The following is a 19,561-nucleotide window of genomic DNA, read 5'->3' as shown; positions in this document are numbered from 1 at the left end:
TGACAATATTTCACTATACATGTGCTGGCAACATAAACATAAGGAACAATCACATATAATATTAACAAGAACATTAGGAACCAGTATAACATTAACTTCCAACTTTAGGCACAGCCCTGCCCTCCTTAAACCTATTCAAGTTCCTTTACTTGTTGAGCAAAAGGGAAAAATAAAATCAGGTAACAAGAAAATAAGTAAAATACAATAACCTGAATAATTAAACACATAAGTAACTAAAAGAGTGGAATATGTGGTATATTTAAATGTAATTATCGTTCTGGAGAAGGAGGGGCAAAATAGTAAGGGGATAAATGAATTAGATGTCTGTGTGTTGAAGCAGCTCAGCAGATGACAGGAATGTGTGTGCTCTGTTTACTGATGGGGCTTTAGAGTTGAACTTTAACAATGTGAAAAATTAGGTACCTCTTTATTTCTGTTAGTAACATGTTCATACTGCTCGTATCTCTGAGCCTCTCTCGGTCTCCTTTCTTTCTGCTCTAGTGTACACCCTGGGCAAATATCTGTTCCCAGCAGGTGTCAGGTATGTTTTTGCCAGGTGACCACCAGGTCCCCACCGAGACCCCATTCCTTCTGATGGCCTCAAATGCTTCAGTTGCTGTTACTTGCCTGTGATGTCAATGTTTCACATTGATTTTCACTGTGTGAATTTGAATCCAGCCCTCAGTGGGTTTATTGTTTTGGTTTCTAGTGTCAGCTGTTACGTACGTAATTTTGTTCTCAACAAATCAGTAACTTGAATATTTAATTTGTTAAGAGCTGATGTTTGATGAAAGCGTTTCCCTTCATTTTTTTGAGCATTGGTGATTTTTATCAAAACTGAGTTTTCATCAGTTTTCTGTTTTCAACAGGCAGCAATGGGTTGGAAGGAAGTCTTTCTCTTCAGAGTTATTTTTTTATTGCTGCTCTAAACATTAGCTAGTAAGGATAAAGTCAACAAAACATCTTTTCTTCATCATCATCATCACCATCCTTTCATTTTTTCGAAAAAGATTAAATGGTAAAAGTTCACGATGTTGTTGTTAAAAATAACATAACCATTTGCGTGCATGTCACCGTGTGTCACATATTGGTGCATGCATCTTAGGTACACTCCAGTACTTAAACAAATGGCACTACACCCCTGATCCATCCTCATTTGTCCTAAAATCCTATTCTAAAATGATCCCACCAGGCACTGGTTCTTCCTGGACTCATTATAGGCTGTGCATGTTAACAGTAGTTGCATAATTAAAATGCAAGATTTAACTTCACAACTGCACAAAAACCGCTAGCATGGACAACAGCTCTCTAATTGGTTATCTATGTTGAATTAACCACTCGTAGTCAAGGCTGATGTCTTTCTAGAGAAGGGTAACATGTTAGGGGCCTTATGAATCCAGGAGGGACACGTCATCACTGATAAGAGCCAATCAGGAAGCAAGTTTCGCTGTCTGTATCATTGTTTCCAAATGGCTCAAATTCTTCCCCTTCAGATAAGGACCCAATCCCAGAGCTTTTAAACGATGGTGGGGCCAACAGAGTCTCCAAAAGTCTCCATTGTAGGGGTCCTGAACTGCTGGGGTAGTGTGGATGTAGCAGCATAAATGTAGCAGTAGTTTTGCATTTTAAGTTTTCATATGGGAACTTGCATACCATGCAAAACTAAAGAGTGAACAAAACAACACCACTGTCAAAGGAGTAGAGCAAAAACCACAATAATAAACTAAGAATGATGTAGCAGGCCTATTTTAAAAAAAGAAAGAAAAAGAAGTTGATATGAGCCAAGAGAAAGGAAGTGAAGATGGCGATACAGCATAAAAATTCAGCAATATAATAAATTCAGTATTGTGTGTGTGTGTGTGTCTGTGTGTGTTCCAGCTCACATGCTGAAAGGGAGGATCGCTGGGCTGGAACTAATTTAATGCCTAAGTGACCTTACTGCAGCAAAGGCAACTTGCACCTAATAGACTTCTTTGTCTGCATCCACACATGTGAGTAAAGTGGCTCATGAGCAGGTCGATCAGGCAGCAGATGGTAACAATTAAAACTGTCATAAAGTTTGAAAAATGGATTGTGGAGCAGGACTGAGCTGATTGGAACAGACAGTGTTGTCATTAAGGTTATACAAAAACTAAAGCAGGGTGAATGAGCTGGCCATATAACCCCAAACCTGTTGCTTCAGTTTGATTTCACTGCTAATGTTTGAGTTTCCAGATGTCCCTCTGGAGTACTCTTGATTAATGTTATTATTAAGGAATGCGTGCTTTATTTCTTCAAGCATTTGAGTTAAGTATTCAGTGTGATACTGAATACTTTCAGAGAAAACTAACCTTTTTGGTAAAAAGCTTGTAATGGAGTGAATTCCGTCGAGTTTTTTGCTTGGTGCACACTGATGGAATTAGTGTAGAGCACTGAAACATTATTTTATTCTTATCAGAATATTAACTAATTGTTTTTGTTTGATGGCACTCAATTCTAGTCCTGACTAGTGCTACTCAGCATGTGTTGTATAATGTCCTCCATGGCTCTGAAGGAGCTTTGTCATGGCTAAGTCACTTAATCATTTCAATCTTGACCTCAGATAATACCTATTTTAACAGAAACTCTGCATTGCAGGCAGTGTTTTGACTTTGACTCATGCTAGGGGCCAAAAGTCAGCATATCTCAGTCTCTGCTGCTGCAGTTTTCACCGTTCTCTTGCAAGTGGTCTTACTTTATGGATATGCAATTCTTGATGGCTGGAATAGTTCTTTCAGCCAGTGTAAACTTTGACAGATGATTTATATTGCACTTTATACATAGTCTACAATGTATATCAGTTTCAGTCACATTTTAGTACAAATGTTGGTTTGGGTGTGGTTTTAGTTATCAGACTATGTTTATATATTTATACAATAGACTTGGCAATCACTTTCACTTGGCATAATTGCCGCTTCCTGTGTTTTCTTTCCACTGCCAAGCATAAGCTGGAGTCACTTAAGTAATCACTAAAATTCTGTTCACTCATTGGATTAAGGTTGAGAAAAGGCAGATAAAATGTATAGTAACCTTAAAGCAATGATATTCCTGTAGCAAACGACAGCTGATTAATTCAACAGTTGTTTTGCTTAATTGCATTTATATCTGTTCCTGCAGTGTGCACTAAAACAACAAATCGAACGATGAATCTGAGGTAGCATGCATCTCTGTTGTTTGTAGCACACCAAATTCACTATAATCTCATCAACGTCTCTTGAAACATGACAGAATTACGACTACAGACATTTAAGTCTGATCAGTCAGTATTATGTCAGTCCTCCTCCTGCTCATTTACTACCTACAGGTACAGCCAGTACAACTTTTGTCAAACTCTTGTAAACTTTGCTGCTGGCTAAGATACTGGTACTGGACAAACTTAAGCTAAACAGTTACTATAGTACACACTGACTGATGTCATTTAAATGTACTGCTGTGCTGTGTGTATGATTTTGCTAATAGCTGAGCTAGCGCACTGTGCTTGTGTGAAACAGCGGTGGAGGATGACAGACTGCAGACAGAGTGGGTTAAGATAATTATGTGCCTGTTGAACATGTGTATTTATTAAGCACAAACAAGGTCTCTTGCTCTTACTGTTGCGATCAGTGAAGTGAATGTGAGTATTCTTCAGCTGGATCACTTGCCTGTCGCTACCGCCTCTCATCTCTGCTCTGCTCTTCACTGATTGATAAAAAGGAGGCGCTTAGCAGAGGAGAGGCCACAACAATGTGATAACAACTTACACCAAAACGGTAGAAAGTACAGATATAGCCCCAGCGCCCTCTATTGACCAGCCAGTGCTAGAAAACTAACTAGAGTAGATGTTTGTGCCAGAGATGCAAGGAATAAAAAATCAATACACATACATCTTGAAGGCACAAAATTATCTTAGGCAAAAAATATAAACTATATATCTATATCTCTGTCTATATACCTATCTATATATAGACATATAGATAGAGATATAGATATATGTATCTTGCATGTTTTCTTAGTTGTTAGTCTCTGCACATGATGGGGAATAGAACTCTATTGTTAAAAATTCCTGAGGGTCTTTCTTGAATAGTATCTCATTTGAAAGATATGCTTATATTGTTAATCAAATAAGAACATAGTCAAACAGATGATGAATATAAGACGAGTCAGTTATTCGTTTCCTTTGAAATGAAAATAACTGGGCTTTTCTTATATCTGGAGAACAAAGCAAGCATTGGGATAGGGGCTAATGGGCAGAGAGGGAATTGGTTTCAAGACAAAGTACCAGCAGATCAGCTCTGCCTGAAATCGAGGCGCTGATGAAAACCCAGCTTTAGCCTCTTGAGTGCAGGGGCTTGACGCTAAGCATGAACGGCCAGTAGGCTGTGTGTTTGCTCAGGGTATTAATGCTTTGTTTAGCTGGGAGGACTGAGACACAGGTTAGCGATCTCACACCAAACTGAAATCTCATTGCTTTTTAGTCAGCAGTTTCATAACTCCGCAGCCCTGTAAAAACAGTACTAGTACCAGTTATAAATTGCGAGTACAGGGTGGCTGTTGTAATGAGAGCATTTCACTGCAGTCTAAAGGTTTAACATTGAAGGGGCTCTATGTAAAAATCAATCATTTCTCTATGGGTCGTATGTGAGTGGATTGTAATGGGATGTGAAATGGAAAAAATAGCTAGCCTGGATTTTGTGTGTGTGTGTGTGTGATGTTTACATGTACAGGTACATCTCAAAAAAGTAAGAGTATGTTTTAAAAGTTCATTTTCTCACCCAGTTTAATTCAAAAAGTGAAACTTTAATAAATTCTATATTCATTACACATCAAGTGAAATATTTCAGGCTCCTTTTGCATGAATTGCTGCATCAATGTGGTGTGGCATGGAGGCCTGTGACACTGCTGTTAAGGAAGCCCAAACTGCTTTTATAGTGGTATTCAGCTCATATTCCATACTGTATGGGGATGCTGATTTCCTTTTTCCAAGTAACTACAAGTAACTACTTGGCTGACCATGGTATTATGTCATATTCTAAGAGTTTTCCAACTTTTCCATGATATTCTAATTTTTTTAGCTGTATCTGTATATATGTATATGTTGTGGTCAGAAGTTTACATGCTCTTGTAAAGACCATGTATATCATGGCAGTCTTGAATGATGATTTCTACTGCTCTCATGTTTATGTGAATTTATTGTTGTTTTCCTGAAAATGTGACCAAATCTGCTGGCTATAAAATATACATACAGCAACTTGACCAATAAGTAATTGGTGAATCAGTTTTTCTTTGTACCATGGCTTCTTAAATTTTTCTGACTGATTCTGATTGATAACAGCTGCTGACTTTTCTGGGCCTATTTTAATAGGACCTGTATGATAAACCCATTACATAAACACCTCAAGGAACTCAGCATTCATCTGCAAAAAGCATATTCTAAAATTTACGAACAATTTTCTAAAAAAAAAAAAAGTTCACTAATAATTTGAGGCTTGTATTATTATTTGAAAAAAAATATTATTAGCGTGTGTGTGTGTGTGTGTGGCATCACTTGTATTGCTGTTTTGTTTTTCTAATATCATAAGCAAAGAAATTTGTTTGTGTGGATTTGCACGTCAAATTATTTAATATTACACAAATTCTATACATGTAATTAAGTGAATTTAATATTTTATATCTCCTGAAAGCTCTATATGAAATAAATGGTGTTTTCCTTTAAATTGATGCAGTTTCACTGTCAGGCTGGAGTTTCAATCACTTGGTGTTTTGTTAGGGATAGTGTGTAAGTATTAGTATTTGTGAAAAGTTTGGGATCAGGTTTTCTAACACTACTTGGCTGGTCCAGTGAACATAATGATTCTTTTCCTGCTCTGCTGAACTTGATCCCTGTGCCTGGAGCAATACACTTCCTACTTGTTGACTTTTTCTTATAAGCGCTTCGGGCTCAGACATGAAAACCCAAGAGCCCACTTTTACATTTGTGTTCTTTTTGCCCAATTTTCCGTCAGAGAAGCATAAAGGAATTGCATAAAGGAAGTGAAGTAGCAGCTGATTTAAATCTAATTCAGGTTATTCTCCCTTCTATTTGTGCTACTACAAATTCTGTTTTCTGTGCTTTCTGCATAAGTTAAAAGTATTCTTGGCATTCTAGCATTCCTCTTATTTTAATTTTCGCAACTTATAAGAGTACAGTAACTGCAGCATAATACCTTTATTCTCTAAATAGTTGAATAGAGGAATAAAATCATCTAGTGACTCTACTACTACTTCAGCCTTTTCTTGTTATTTGTCAAATACTATATGCAATGCAATAACTGACTATTTTGACAAGCTATCCACTATCCCAGCTGACACTGTATGGAATTAGAGTCCTGTTTCCTGAGAAAAAAACAAACCAAAGGACATACACAGGGGAGTTCTGCACAAAAATTTCGATTCTTCATAACCGTTGCAATAGGTCCAACCATAAAAATCAAATTGGCCCAATTGACCTTGCATGCTCCACCTGCAATTATTAAAGATTGTAAGCAGATGCCTAAACGTCTTCATTTCATATTCCGGGGAACATATGGTGTAGTGTTTGACTTGAACTTTTTATATCCAGTGAAAGGTATGTTATACTGCAGAGCACTGAGCCTTTCCCTTTGATGATGTCTCCGATGCAGAGAGGGGCCATGTAGCCCTATTACATGGTCCAAAGCCTGCAGACTACAACAAGCTGTCAGCAAGCAGTTTAATCAGTTCGAATCCAAAGGCTACATATAGAATGAGGAGGAAAACTACAATATAATCTTCCCATTGATTAGTTGTATTTTAATTTTGACCAAAGCCCAGTTTTACTAGCTAATAGAAACTTTAAAAAAATGTTTACTCTCATCAACATCTGCTTTAAATGCCTGTTATCTCCTGCAAGGAAAAGAAAACATGCTCTCGAGTGGGCTTCCAACAAACACCATTATATATATCGATGTGCTGGACTGGGAGCTTGAACTTGTCCTTCAACTCATAATGGATAGTATGGAGACCGTTGAGGCGGTAATAAAGATTTAAAGTGTTAGCTGGCGGTGCTTGACTATACCACAGCATTGCCTGCAAGTAAGTTTCCGTTCTACTGAAATCTTCCTCAGTGTCCCTCATATTTTCTTTTTTTGCGTGAAGCCTGCCACCTCCAACTCCCGAGCAGGCTGGCTGATTTGTTTCTGACTGCCTCCTCCCTGCTTTTCCTGCACGTGCCACCACAGACACTGGTTTAGGTCACTATAGTAAAGGGGACTGACATCAGAGTGCTGTGAATGAGGAAGAGCAACACAGGTGATGGAGTTGTATGTGTGACTGTTGAACAGAAAGCGCGTTTTGCTTCACTGGTCTAAGTGTGACCAATATAGAAATGGGTATTGTTGTGAAGCAAACAAGTCAACACATGAATGCAGTGTGACCTGAATGCAACCTTTGGGGGCCCACCCAAGCTTTTAATCACAACTCTGATCAACACTTGACACTCAGATAAAGAATATCCCTCAAAATAAATTAAGAGTAATACCTGATATAACTTCCTTCTTCTATCTGTTCTTACATCATTAAATATTTGATCATAAAAACTCTGTGTTTTTATAGCAATAGTAAGTCAAAACCTAGATCAGATTTTTTTGAGTTTATAATGTGCCTGCATTGTGCATACTGTTCATAGCTCCCAACTTTCAAACCTTTACCACCAAGAACACTTGCTTTGTCTGAAACACACAAACTGAACATATCAAGGTGTGTAAACAGTTGAGATTGTGTATTTCTGTATGGAACCTCTACCAAACCAGACGAGCCTAGTCCAGACAAGCAGTCGGCAAAGCAAGGTCAGTTATTGGTGCCTCAGCTTTCCTGGGGTGATGGAGCAGCCCTCTCTCATTGATCACTTTCAGTAGTGCCATTTGGAAATGATAATTTCTGCTGTCCATCAGTAAACAGGATTAGCTCAATTAATCACATTTACAGATTAGTTCGTCCTCTCGTATTGATCATCCCTTTGATGCAGCTGAATGATCAATGCAAACACGCTTATGCACAGAAAATCCTGTTTCAAAAATCAGCATCGATGGCAGAAATAATCTTTTAATCTGACATATTTTAATCTGGGAAGTGAGAGGGGTTTTTTGAGGGAGTTGGTTTGGGAGATAAATGGCTTTCAAAAAAATTATAACTTAACTGATCACAGGAAAGCCACCCATTTAAGTAGTTAGATTATGTATATGTTAGGAAATATAATAGTAGAATTAGTTTGATTTAATCTGTGCTGGATAAGAAGTTTTATGTCAGCCCATGGATATAAATTGAGAAGAACTAAGATTTATGCCTTAGGAGAATGGCAGCTCTGCTTTCTTCAAAGATGGCTTTATATCCACCTCTTTTGGTCTTGTTTTGTGTGTGAGAAAGCCAGTGTTAAGACTGTAGCTTATTGTCTCAGGTTCTCCAGATAACTTAGCTAGTGGGCGTTCATCCTCCTAATCTGCTGTGTCTGAGAAGGTGACCCCTGTGGTTTGGCTGCCCCCTAAAACAAAGAGGGTCTAGCAGAGCTTTAGAGACCAATGTTCTTCCTCAGGAGGACAATTCGTCCTCTCTCTATCTGTCCGATATGCTACTTTGTACGTCTTTGTTATGGTCTTGTTGGAATGATTAGATGATAATGGATACTGGATCTCAGTAGTGAGAGCAACACCATAGACAGCTAGAGCTGAAGTAGCGTAAATTACTCGTTGATGAAATCATGAGTTGCTGCCCTAATTACAAGGGCATGGTTCATATTAAGTTTGCCTACAGTACTGCCTAAAATGTTGGAATGTGTAGCAGTATCTGTATAACTGTGCCTAGAAGCCTGTGCACCTATCAGATCCCACATCATGTATTTGTTAGAATTGAGACCCTGCTGCTTCCCCGCAGCGTCCCGTACACCTGCACATTTTGCAATATTATGCAATATATTTTGCTGCACATGTAGCCAGTAACCATAAACATCAAGTGAATAGTTATTTCAGAGTTAGCAATAAAATGTTAAATAAATCATTCACTATGCAATTGTAAAGGTTTAAAAACATTAGTTGCAACTTAGTGATGGTCATCCAGATATTGTTTTTTAAATGAACTACACAATATGCAATTTACATTGATTAATGATGGTTATTATAGTGTTACCTATATATATAGAATTATATTTATTTAATATAATTTAATATATAAATATATATATATATATATATATATATATATATATATATATATATATATATATATATATATATATATATATATATATATATATATATATATATATATATATATATATATATATATATATATATATATATATATATATATATATATATATATATATATATATATATATATATATATATATATATATATATATATATATATATATATATATATATATATATATATATATAGCATGTTCAGGCCCCTGGTTCTTTTGTTCTTTTTAATAATTGGATTTGATGGGTTTTTGCACAGTTCAATAAATTTAAAGACCATTTTTACTTCACAAAAAGTAATGCAGGATAAATGGCAATTCATATTACAATCTTTGATTTCTCAGTTTGTGTTTGTGTTCTTTTTCCTCAAGAAACATGTGGCAAGCCAATTTTGGCCTCAGTACAGATACTACTGCGATATAAGAAGCAGCGGTCAACAGTGGATTTAGTTGCTGTTTTGGGTTCAGCTAGTCTCATTCAAAGTCATATCTTAAGCTTGATGACTCAAGAGAGCCAGCAAGGCTCCTGGTCTTGCTCTCTATGGGCTTGATTGCTGGCAGAGACCCCTTTGTCACGGATCAGGCTGATTCTCTGGTGGTCCTGTCAAACTGAAGCATCCCCTAGTTACAACTAACCACCTTCTAACCAGCTCCACCCTCAGCAGGGTCATGCTCCAGCTAATATAGGTTATGTTGAGCTCTCACCGTGAGTGCTGTACAGAGTTCCAACCCCCATCCCAGTTGTGTGTCTGGATTTATCTTTTATATCTACCACAGGAAGTTACACTTCTTCTCATTGACAACTCATTTTCCCATTTTTCTTGTTAATTCAGTTTTCTGCATATATAATAGGTTATTCATATTTGATTTCTAAGACTTCCTTCCATGTGACAGCAGAAACCTAGTGTTTTTTTTTTTCTTTCCATGAGTAGGCACATGTTACCCAGCTGCTGAAGTGTTATACAGATTGTCCACTGTAATTGGCTTCAGTTAAGTGAATTCATTAATTAGGCTGTCATGAGATCCACAGCTCCCATGTGAACCTAAAAGGTTCACATTTTGAAGTATTTTTTTTAAAGTCTGTTGTTCTACAACATATCAACCAAAGTGATGGTAGTTGATATATCTTACTTAGATGGCAGAATCCTATTGGCTTCAGATCAACCTTTGAATAGATTTTTGCATGGAAGGATGGCTGGGGATTTTGGCTCCTATTTCTTTAATTGCTAGCACTGCATTAGCAGGGATATGTATTAGTATGAAGCTGTCTGAGCTACCTATCTACCCCTCTAATAAACAGTTCTTTAGTGAAGTTTTTGGCAAATCTCTTTCAGGCCCGAGTTGGAACACCCTCATTGTGTTTAAGCTTATTTACCACTGACTAACTTTGCATGACAATAGCAGAAATGCCCTGATCTCTTGCTTTGGCAGCTTCACAATCTTTGTCCACTAGCCAATACAGGGCAGTTGCCTTGGGTCACTTGATCTGCTCTAATTGCATTTGGAGATGAGAGAATGTGCAAACATTTTCTGTTTGGTCTCTGGTAGTAACACACCCCCCACCTCTCAGCATTGATGAAAATCTGAATTTCACTGTGCAACCTTGCAGGATGGTCATGGCAATACAATTGCCATTTAAACTGACTTACATTGACGTATATGATGATTTGTTTTAAGGGGCTCAGTTTAATGACTGTGATGACAGTTGTAGTAATGTTTATTCACCTGTACCTTTTATACATGGCCAATGATGGGTTCCTCATCAAAGAACTACCACTCTGAATACTTTTGATGGCTTAGATTGCATTTAAAGAAACAGTGCTAAATCATTTAAAGGTGCAACTGATGATCATTTATGTTACGTATCAGTCTGTTGATTTTTTTGAATTGTCTTATCTCTAAAGTGAAAATGTTTTCAGAAGCTCAATATATGTTCTCAGTATTCAATATTTGCCAGTTAAATACCCAAATATGGTGTTAACAATGGAAAAACAGAGAGAAGCAGCAATTCTTTTTTAACAATCCTTTATCAAAATAGTTTAGCTGAACTGTCAGTTTTATACATGTGATGTCTATATTGTCGGTTTAAAATTTAGCTTCTAATGCCTGGCATCACATTTCATGATGTCGTCACAATAGATAAATACAAATAATGACCATAAGAGTGTTACAGTCGAAATACATTTTTTGATTATCGTGGTACTATAAATTGGTTTTACGGTACTATTCGATTACTGTTAAACTGCCCTTTGAAAAGTGGAGTAGGCCTAAGTGATTCTGGAGAAAAATTCTTACTCCCAGGTCGTCAAATTCTTTGGGGAGGTAACCTGTAGGTAGCCTGCTCTGAGCCGGCATCAATATTTGACAAGTTACGAATCGTTCACTGCTACTTTATTAAAGTTGCCCTTGTGCAGGTTCCCCTTGCGCAGCCAAAACAGCTCTGACCTGTCAAGACATGGATTTAAGATCTCTGAGGGTGTCCTGTGGAATCTGGCACCAGGGCGTTTTATAGTCAATCCTCTGGGTCATGTGTGTTATGGAGTGGGGTCTCCATGTAAAGCCAGTGATGGTTTACATGTGTCAGTGTTGTTGTACTAAAACACATGGCACTCCATAGTTGTAAATCCGTTATAAAGGGCAAAGTCTGATTTGTCAGACCACAACTGAATGGTCGTTTCCTCAACCTGAGCAGGACCTTAGCCCGTGAACTTCATTTTCTTTGTTGCCTCCAATTTCCAGGTGTATCAACAGGAAATCCAATGCATAGATATTCCTTAAGTGTTCACTGATCTCATGTGCAAATAGCAACATAAAAAAGAGCACACAAAGTGGAGTTGGAATCAGAGACATGGCAGCCATGTTCAGTGCCATCTTCATTTTCTCCTTTAATCATTATTGTCTCTCTTCAGGCTGACTCTGCACTTGCCGAAAGATGTGGGGGTATTGGCGGTAGCTGCTCAACAAAGCCAGGGCAAAGGTCAGTGCTCCAGCATACTATGAGCCTGCATACACAATGTTCTCACATACATCACAGGGATCCACATACGTTAATTTTAGTTCTTATTCAGATTATTTGTCAGATGTATGCTATAAGTCTTTGATACCACCTGGTGTCCTCTTGTACATTTCCTGTGTTTTGCTGCTGCAACAGGTCGAGGCAAGAATGTCTGGCTCAGCCCTCTGGGTTGTGCCATGTTCACTCTGAGGGTCCAGGTTGAGCTGAGCTCCAGGCTCGGGCAGAGGATTCCCTTCCTGCAGCATCTGGCTGCTCTGGCAGTGGTGGAGGCTGTTCGTACTCTTCCGGGATACCAGGTATGGGCCTACACACTTCCCTGTACCAGCCTCCTCAACACAGGGATACAATCATACTGCCTACGTACACATTCTGGGCTTCCACCCATACTTGTTGTCCAAAGTAGAACAATTTAGTTATTTAGTATCAATGGTATATTATATTACAAAATGATTGTATATTGAAGGTTAGTGCATCCAGTATTAAATTATGTTAATTATACATTATGTTTGAAAACATTTCGATCTTTGTCAGGACATAGACCTGAGGGTGAAGTGGCCCAACGACATCTACTACAGTAACCTAATGAAGCTCGGGGGAGTACTGGTGACTTCCACCGTGATAGGATCAACCTTTCACCTTCTCATAGGTAACAACTCCCCTTCTTTTACAGGTTTTACTGACAGTTCTTTGTTCCACTCATGTTGACATGAACCTTCCGTTTGGGCTAATGCACCACTTCTGGGCTCATTATGTTTTTTGCTAATAATAATAATAATAATAATAATAATAATAATAATAATAATAATAATAATAATAATAATAATAATAATAATAATAATAATAACAATAAAGTGATCATTGTAAACAAGCACAAACATAATACCTTTAGGCTGATTGGTAAAGTTGTCCGTAGTTGTGAATGTGGATGGTGCTTTGCCCACTGCTTGTTCAACATTGACTCCAAACGGCTCTAGCCCTCTATAATCATGCATAGGATAAACAGTAACAGATAATGAATGGATGGACAAACATAATAGGGTTTTTACCCTCAGGAACTTGAAACCCTGACCAGCACAAGCAGAAAAGGGTTTTGTTGGTGGAGTAAAGCTGCAAGCAGCTTTGAACAAACGGTTTTACTGTAATTAGTACTGTATGCACAATTATTTCAATTATGTCACTAAATGTTCAATCAGACTTTACCAAAATATTTTGCAAAATAATCTAAACTATTTGCCACAAAACCAGCAGAATAATGTGTGAATTGTGGTTATTTTTTAGGTCAAACATACCAAAACACTTAAAAGTTGCCATCCCCTCTACTTGTGAGAACTTGTGTGAAAGACAATGGACTCTTCTTGCTTCTTGTTTTTTGTTTATTTTTGCTCGTTTCCCCTCTGGCGGAGACACTCGTTAAGTTGGTTTTTAGTGTTGCACTTAGCGTACCTCTTCAGTTTGAGTTACTGTCAATCAAACCAGATCCTATTCTTCTGCTCAATATGTTCTTGTTTAGTTTCCTCAGTAGCTTCCAGGAGTTTATTAAGGGACATTAACTGCTGTTTACCTATCCTCATGTCTGTGCCCAATAGGAATCCAGTATGTGATTGACCTGATCAAAACTACAGTTTTATTTCATTTTGTCATGTCAAAAGTTGCATTTTAGCATACAGAAGTGTACCAAATAAGTCAGACACTCGTATGTGAATTAATAATTAATTAATTGAATTTGGAAGCCTAAAGCACATGTAACACCTCCATTACACACAGATGATCACTATTCATATTTTACAACTCATTGTAGCAATTGGCTTTATTATCACTGATGATTGTAGTGTGTCATAATAAAGGGGATAAAATGGCTATATATCAATATATTTGGTGTGCCTCAGAATAAAAAAGTATTATTTACTGAACATGATGTGCCCTACAGGCTGTGGATTCAATGTGACAAACAGCAACCCAACGGTGTGCATCAATGACCTGATCCAGCAGCACAACAGACAGCATAACTGCAGCCTGCAGCCACTCAGCTGCTCCCAGCTCATCGCTCGCACTGTTAACTGTCTGGAGGAACTCATCAGCAGCTTCCAGCAGGGAGGCCCAGATGCTGTCCTGCCCACCTACTACAAGAGATGGCTTCACAGGTGAGCACTGCATCTGATCTGATTTCACTGAATGACATCACATAAGTCTCGATACTCATTAGTGCCCACAGAAGGAAGCACAAATGCATTTCTTGTTTTATGTGAAAATTACTGTCCACAGAATTATTTTCCAATGAACACAAAATTATTTATGATACAGCAAATAAATATGAACAAAAACAAAGTGAGCAGAGAATTATTCCAGTCCTGTAGAGGTTTAGTATTTAAATAATAAGTGTTTTTAACATCGTTACAAACAAACAGACAAAACATTCCCAGGCTGTTAGGTCCTTGCCAATATAGTGGGTATTTTAAAGGTATTTGATGAACATGCCCTAAAACTAACAAATTAGCTACATGTGAAGTGGCAAGTTGATGCATTTGATTGAAGCTTTTGCATTCGAAATTTCCCTTTTATCATTGCCATTTTTCAAATATCATTTAACATTTTAAATTCGCTTTTTACAATTTCTTTTTTTTAAATGTTACATATGGCCCTATTTTTTTAAGTGTATCTCCTTAAATTTTTGTATTTTGAAATTTGAATTCTTTTTAATTTTTTTTTAATATTTTGACACAAAATATAATTAATAGAAAACAGCTCATTTGGAAGTTTCATTCACTATTGAATCTGTCAGGTTCTAGTTTGTCGTATTTCACTTTTTATTTTCTGTTTAATTTGTTCGTACTTAGGCTTTGTAAAATCTTCCACATCCATCTGGTCTGTTAAGAGATTGGTGCAAGAGGTGGTGGGTCTTCTCAGTCCTTAAGGGTCTTAGTTTTGCTATAAGCTTAGAAGCAAAAACCCCTTTCAGATGCAAACCTTTTAGAGTTTCCTTAACACATTGTAATATCTTAAAGCAGAACTGTGACACTGGCTTTCTGTGCTCTGACCTCAGTGGGACTCAGGTGCGCCTCTGGAGTGAGGACGGGCTAGAGGCTGAGGTGGTGGGTCTGGACCAAAACGGCTTCCTCAAAGTGTACAGCAAGGAGCAAGGCGTGGTCTCACTGGAGCCTGACGGAAACTCCTTTGACATGCTGAAGAACCTGGTGGTCATCAAGCAGCATTAGGACCAAACAAACAAGACGGACAATCATTGTCTCTTTCCACAGGGTGGATCTATGTGAACCAATTTCTAATGATTAATACATCACTTCATACATGAATTGATTGAAACATTAATAGATGACTAAACTTACATTACTTGTTTACAGAGGGAGTATTATTAGCTGACGTAATTTTCAACTAGTTGGGGTATCTTGTTGGAAGACCTACAGTGATGACAACTAGGTAAAGGCAGCTACATAAAGAAATATCTTCATTAGTCACTATAGCATACTTCAGTTTGATCATGTCATGGGTTTGGGACCACCAATTCAAACCATTCCCTAACAACTTCTACTATTTTCTAAGAACAGTAAGTCTTGTACCCACCATCAGAACATCTCAGCTGATTTCACTGTTACATGAGAACAGTGATCATTGCGGCTTTTATTGTTGCTAATTTCTGCAAAATAAAGAGTTCCACAGAAATATACTGATGACTTCGTATTTCATTATTTGTTTATGAATGTGATACGAAAACACAAATAATGCTTTGATTTTGTTCTGGGATCAAAAATAGGGAATTAAAAAATCTGACCCCAGCAGATCTTGATAGTTAAATTATCCTAGTTGTGTGACGTGGTATAAAAGTTATTTATTATGGCTTTATTGACCCATACAGTAATCTGGCTCACAAATTGCTCTGTCTATGGTAGTTTATGAGCTGTAGCTATGCTGGTGAACACACTGAGCTTTTACACCCTTCTCCTGGTCTTTTTCTGGTCCTGGCAGGGTTGCTCATCCTCTGGAGTCCTCTCCATAGGAAGCTACACTGCAGCTGCAACGTGTGGTCACCGCTTGGGTCCACGTATTGGGTTTATTAGACTGATAGAAAAAAACAAATAACGCTTTATTCTCCTACTTTATTTTATCCTTGGATCAAAAGTAGGGAACCAAAAATTGAGCCAAGTTCCAAATTTGATCTTAATATTTAATTTCTCCAATTTGTGTGTTCCAGAAGTTATTTATTATGGCTCTGTTGACTCACCACGCAGGTTTGGCTCATGTAGCTTTGTGGACAGATACACGGACCTTTAAGGCCCTTCTCCCAGTCCTCTGCTGCTGTCACTGGTCCTCCCAAGCCGCTCTGTGCTGCAAGTGCAGTGTCTCTGGGATTGTTGGGTAGTGTGGACCCACCAGCCAACTCATAATCTGCTGTATCAGCTCTGCTGCTGGCAGGTTATTTTAACAAACTAACTATGAGAACAGCAAATGCACAACATATTAACACCTTACAGCCATTGAACATACAGTTAAGAAATGATGACAATAATAATAACAACAGAGATTTTTCTGCTTAACCAACTAAGCCAAATGCTACAGGTACCATCCATTAATACAGGGGTTACAAATGTTAGAACAAAACCCTAACCCTTCTATTTATTTATTTTTTTCAAACTTCCAAAAAAGCCCACAACAACATAACTACGTGACCTATTAACTAGGCCCAGTTTTGTTTTGAATCAAGCAGTACATCATAATTAGACTTACTCAGTGCTGTCAACACACTGGAGTTACCCATGACTGAAATATGACATGAACAGCAGCTCATCAGCAATGCTGTCTAAAAGACTAAAGCCTTCTGGCACCCAGGGGGCGGAGAAACGGGAAAGAGATAGATATAGTGATATACTTCCACTACTAAATGACTTACTTACATGGGAAAATATTAAAGTTCGCTAACAGAGTTTACATCAGTGACTCCCACCTGATGTTCATGAGGGCATGTTGGAGAATAACCCACAAAGTAATTTTGAGAAATACAAGTTTCCTTTTAAGTGTGATGCACCAACCATAGACTGCCTGCATCAAGAAACCAGGAAGACAGTTCTGTTGACATTTGAGTCAAGTTAGCCAACATCAGCCCCGCTAAGTTAGTGAATTAATATGCTGTCCCTTTACTTTTACCTTACCTTGTGCTCCTTGAATATGTGTTTTGTACTTGTATGCAGGTGTGATTGTTAAAGTTTATACTCAGAACAGAGTATTTTTTTTTTATGCTACTTTATATTTCCACTCAACAACATCTCAGAGAAAAATATTGTCAAATAGTGTTACTTCCTTCAAAAATTATCACATTGTTTCATTTCAATAAATGTTCACAACACCTGAGATTCATCTGATGCCCCTGGTTTTAACAGTGGATGGAAGTAGTTCAAACTAGCTCCACCTCCAACATGCTGCTTATACATTGATGCTTCAATATTGATAATCTAATTATTTCATTCATAATAATATGTCAGTCACTGGGGCAGATATTCAGCATTTTTCCAATTAGCAGTATCTGTGATTTTTTGTTTTGTTAGACTGCTGATGAAATAAACCAATTTAAAAATGTGCAACTTTGGCTCTGATGCAGCATGCCTTCACACATTGTCCCACTCACATGACTATCTAATTGATTACACAGGTAATAGCTGAAAAAATCTAGTAGCTAAATGTATCAAATGAATGTAGTGTAGAGGAAGCATAAAGTAAGAAGTAAAGTTCCTGGAAATTGTACTTTAGAACGATACTTGAGTAAAGTGTATTGTGCTTCATTCCATCGGCGGTTGTTTGAAATTTGTAACACAGACTTTCATTTTCCTGCAAATGAAGATAATTGGTATCAGCGCTGAAAAGCCATACTGGTTGAGCCCTATTATTTATTAATAAAATGTAACACCCAGTGGTCACATATACTCCTCTTCTCTCTTCAGATGCACTTTGAAACATTTTGTTACCACACCTGCATATCCTCAGCCACCTGTTAACACCTCCACCCTAGCACATTTCAGCCACGCAGCATCAAGGGTTTCTTATACCCTCACCTCAGATGAGCCCAGCGATGCAGCATCAGCTTCCGCTGTCCCCTCAGTGTCAGCACATCCCAGTGATGCAGCATCAGGCACCTACAATAAGGTTGCACCAATAGACCCTGTTGACCAGCCATCTGTTTTATCTGATAGAGTAAGAACAGAGTATGTATATGTAATCTGACCTCAAAAGAGGCTATCTTGACTTATCTGTCTTGTATGCAATTCCTGTACTGTACGTTCAGTGGTTGTCTGGGGTTAATGCTTGTGTCTCTCCCATTATTACAATAAAATCAATGTGTATAATATAAATGTAAAAGTAGTAGTTAATAGTTCTTCATAATAAGGTTAATTTTGACAAAGGTTCACTGTACAAAAAACGGTCCAAATGACAAAAGTGTCATTGCTTAATTAAGAAACCTGAGTGTTGTCACTAGCATAATATAATGCAGTCCTGTTCACCACCACTGCCAACTACAATCTCAATAAAAAGAATATAGCTCAAGTAAAAACCATGTCATCTTTGGTACAATCTACAGCTGAGCTGCTGGTTTGGTTAGAATTAGATTGGTCACACCACACTGCAGTAATCCTGCTGTGGGTCCACTCCAGACAGCTGAGCAAAACTCTTTCTCAGCCATCAATGGCAACCCGCTGCTTCTGTGGTCCTAAATCCAGTCTTGCTAACATATGTATTTCAAGGCTGCTACAACAAGATATCCCTTGTGTTGATCAAGTATCTGCTGCAGGATGAGAACAGGGAAACATACTGTACATCTGAAAAGGGAAATTTATACTCTGAAGCCTAGATGAAAAATTCATAACTTGTACATTATAATTTCTTTTCTAATACTTGACTGGATGAATCTGTCACGTTGGACCTGAAGGTGAAATTTGGAAGAGGTAATTTGACAATGCTGTATTGAGAAGCTGACTTCCTTTACAAGCAGGTGTTAGCACCTGCCAATTCTACTAGTGACAGGTTTGTTGTCCATGGTAGTACTGTGTTCGATTGGTCAGCCAACTGGCCTGACCTGAACCCCAATCTATGGAGTATTGTCAAGAGGAAGATGAGAGACACCAGACCGAGCTGAAGGCTGCTATCAAAGCAACCTGGGCTTCCATAACACCTCAGCAGTGCCACAGGCCAATCACCTCCATGCTACACCACAACGCGGCAGTAATTCATTCAAATGGAGCCTCAACCAAGAATTGAGAGCATAAATTAACATACTTTCAGAAGGTTGACATTTCTGT

At 37.9% G+C, this 19,561-nt stretch overlaps 1 protein-coding gene across 2 annotated transcripts in view; it reads left to right on the top strand.

Annotated features, from left to right (window-relative positions):
* Nucleotides 1-15,942, top strand: part of hlcs (holocarboxylase synthetase (biotin-(proprionyl-CoA-carboxylase (ATP-hydrolysing)) ligase)) — a 33,722-nt gene extending 17,780 nt beyond the window's left edge. For both annotated transcript variants that reach the window (XM_037119657.1, XM_037119655.1), the window contains 5 exons: nt 12,157-12,224; nt 12,399-12,559; nt 12,795-12,909; nt 14,191-14,404; nt 15,304-15,942. In XM_037119657.1, the coding sequence (XP_036975552.1) occupies nt 12,157-12,224; nt 12,399-12,559; nt 12,795-12,909; nt 14,191-14,404; nt 15,304-15,475 (730 nt within the window). In that variant the 3' untranslated portion in view covers nt 15,476-15,942. The remainder of the gene's footprint in view (nt 1-12,156; nt 12,225-12,398; nt 12,560-12,794; nt 12,910-14,190; nt 14,405-15,303) is intronic.
* Nucleotides 15,943-19,561: the final 3,619 nt, after the last annotated feature.

The sequence above is a fragment of the Acanthopagrus latus genome, chromosome 13 (genome assembly GCF_904848185.1).
Source record: "Acanthopagrus latus isolate v.2019 chromosome 13, fAcaLat1.1, whole genome shotgun sequence".
Classification (NCBI taxonomy): domain Eukaryota; kingdom Metazoa; phylum Chordata; class Actinopteri; order Spariformes; family Sparidae; genus Acanthopagrus; species Acanthopagrus latus.
This window is presented reverse-complemented; position numbering and strand designations above follow the sequence as displayed.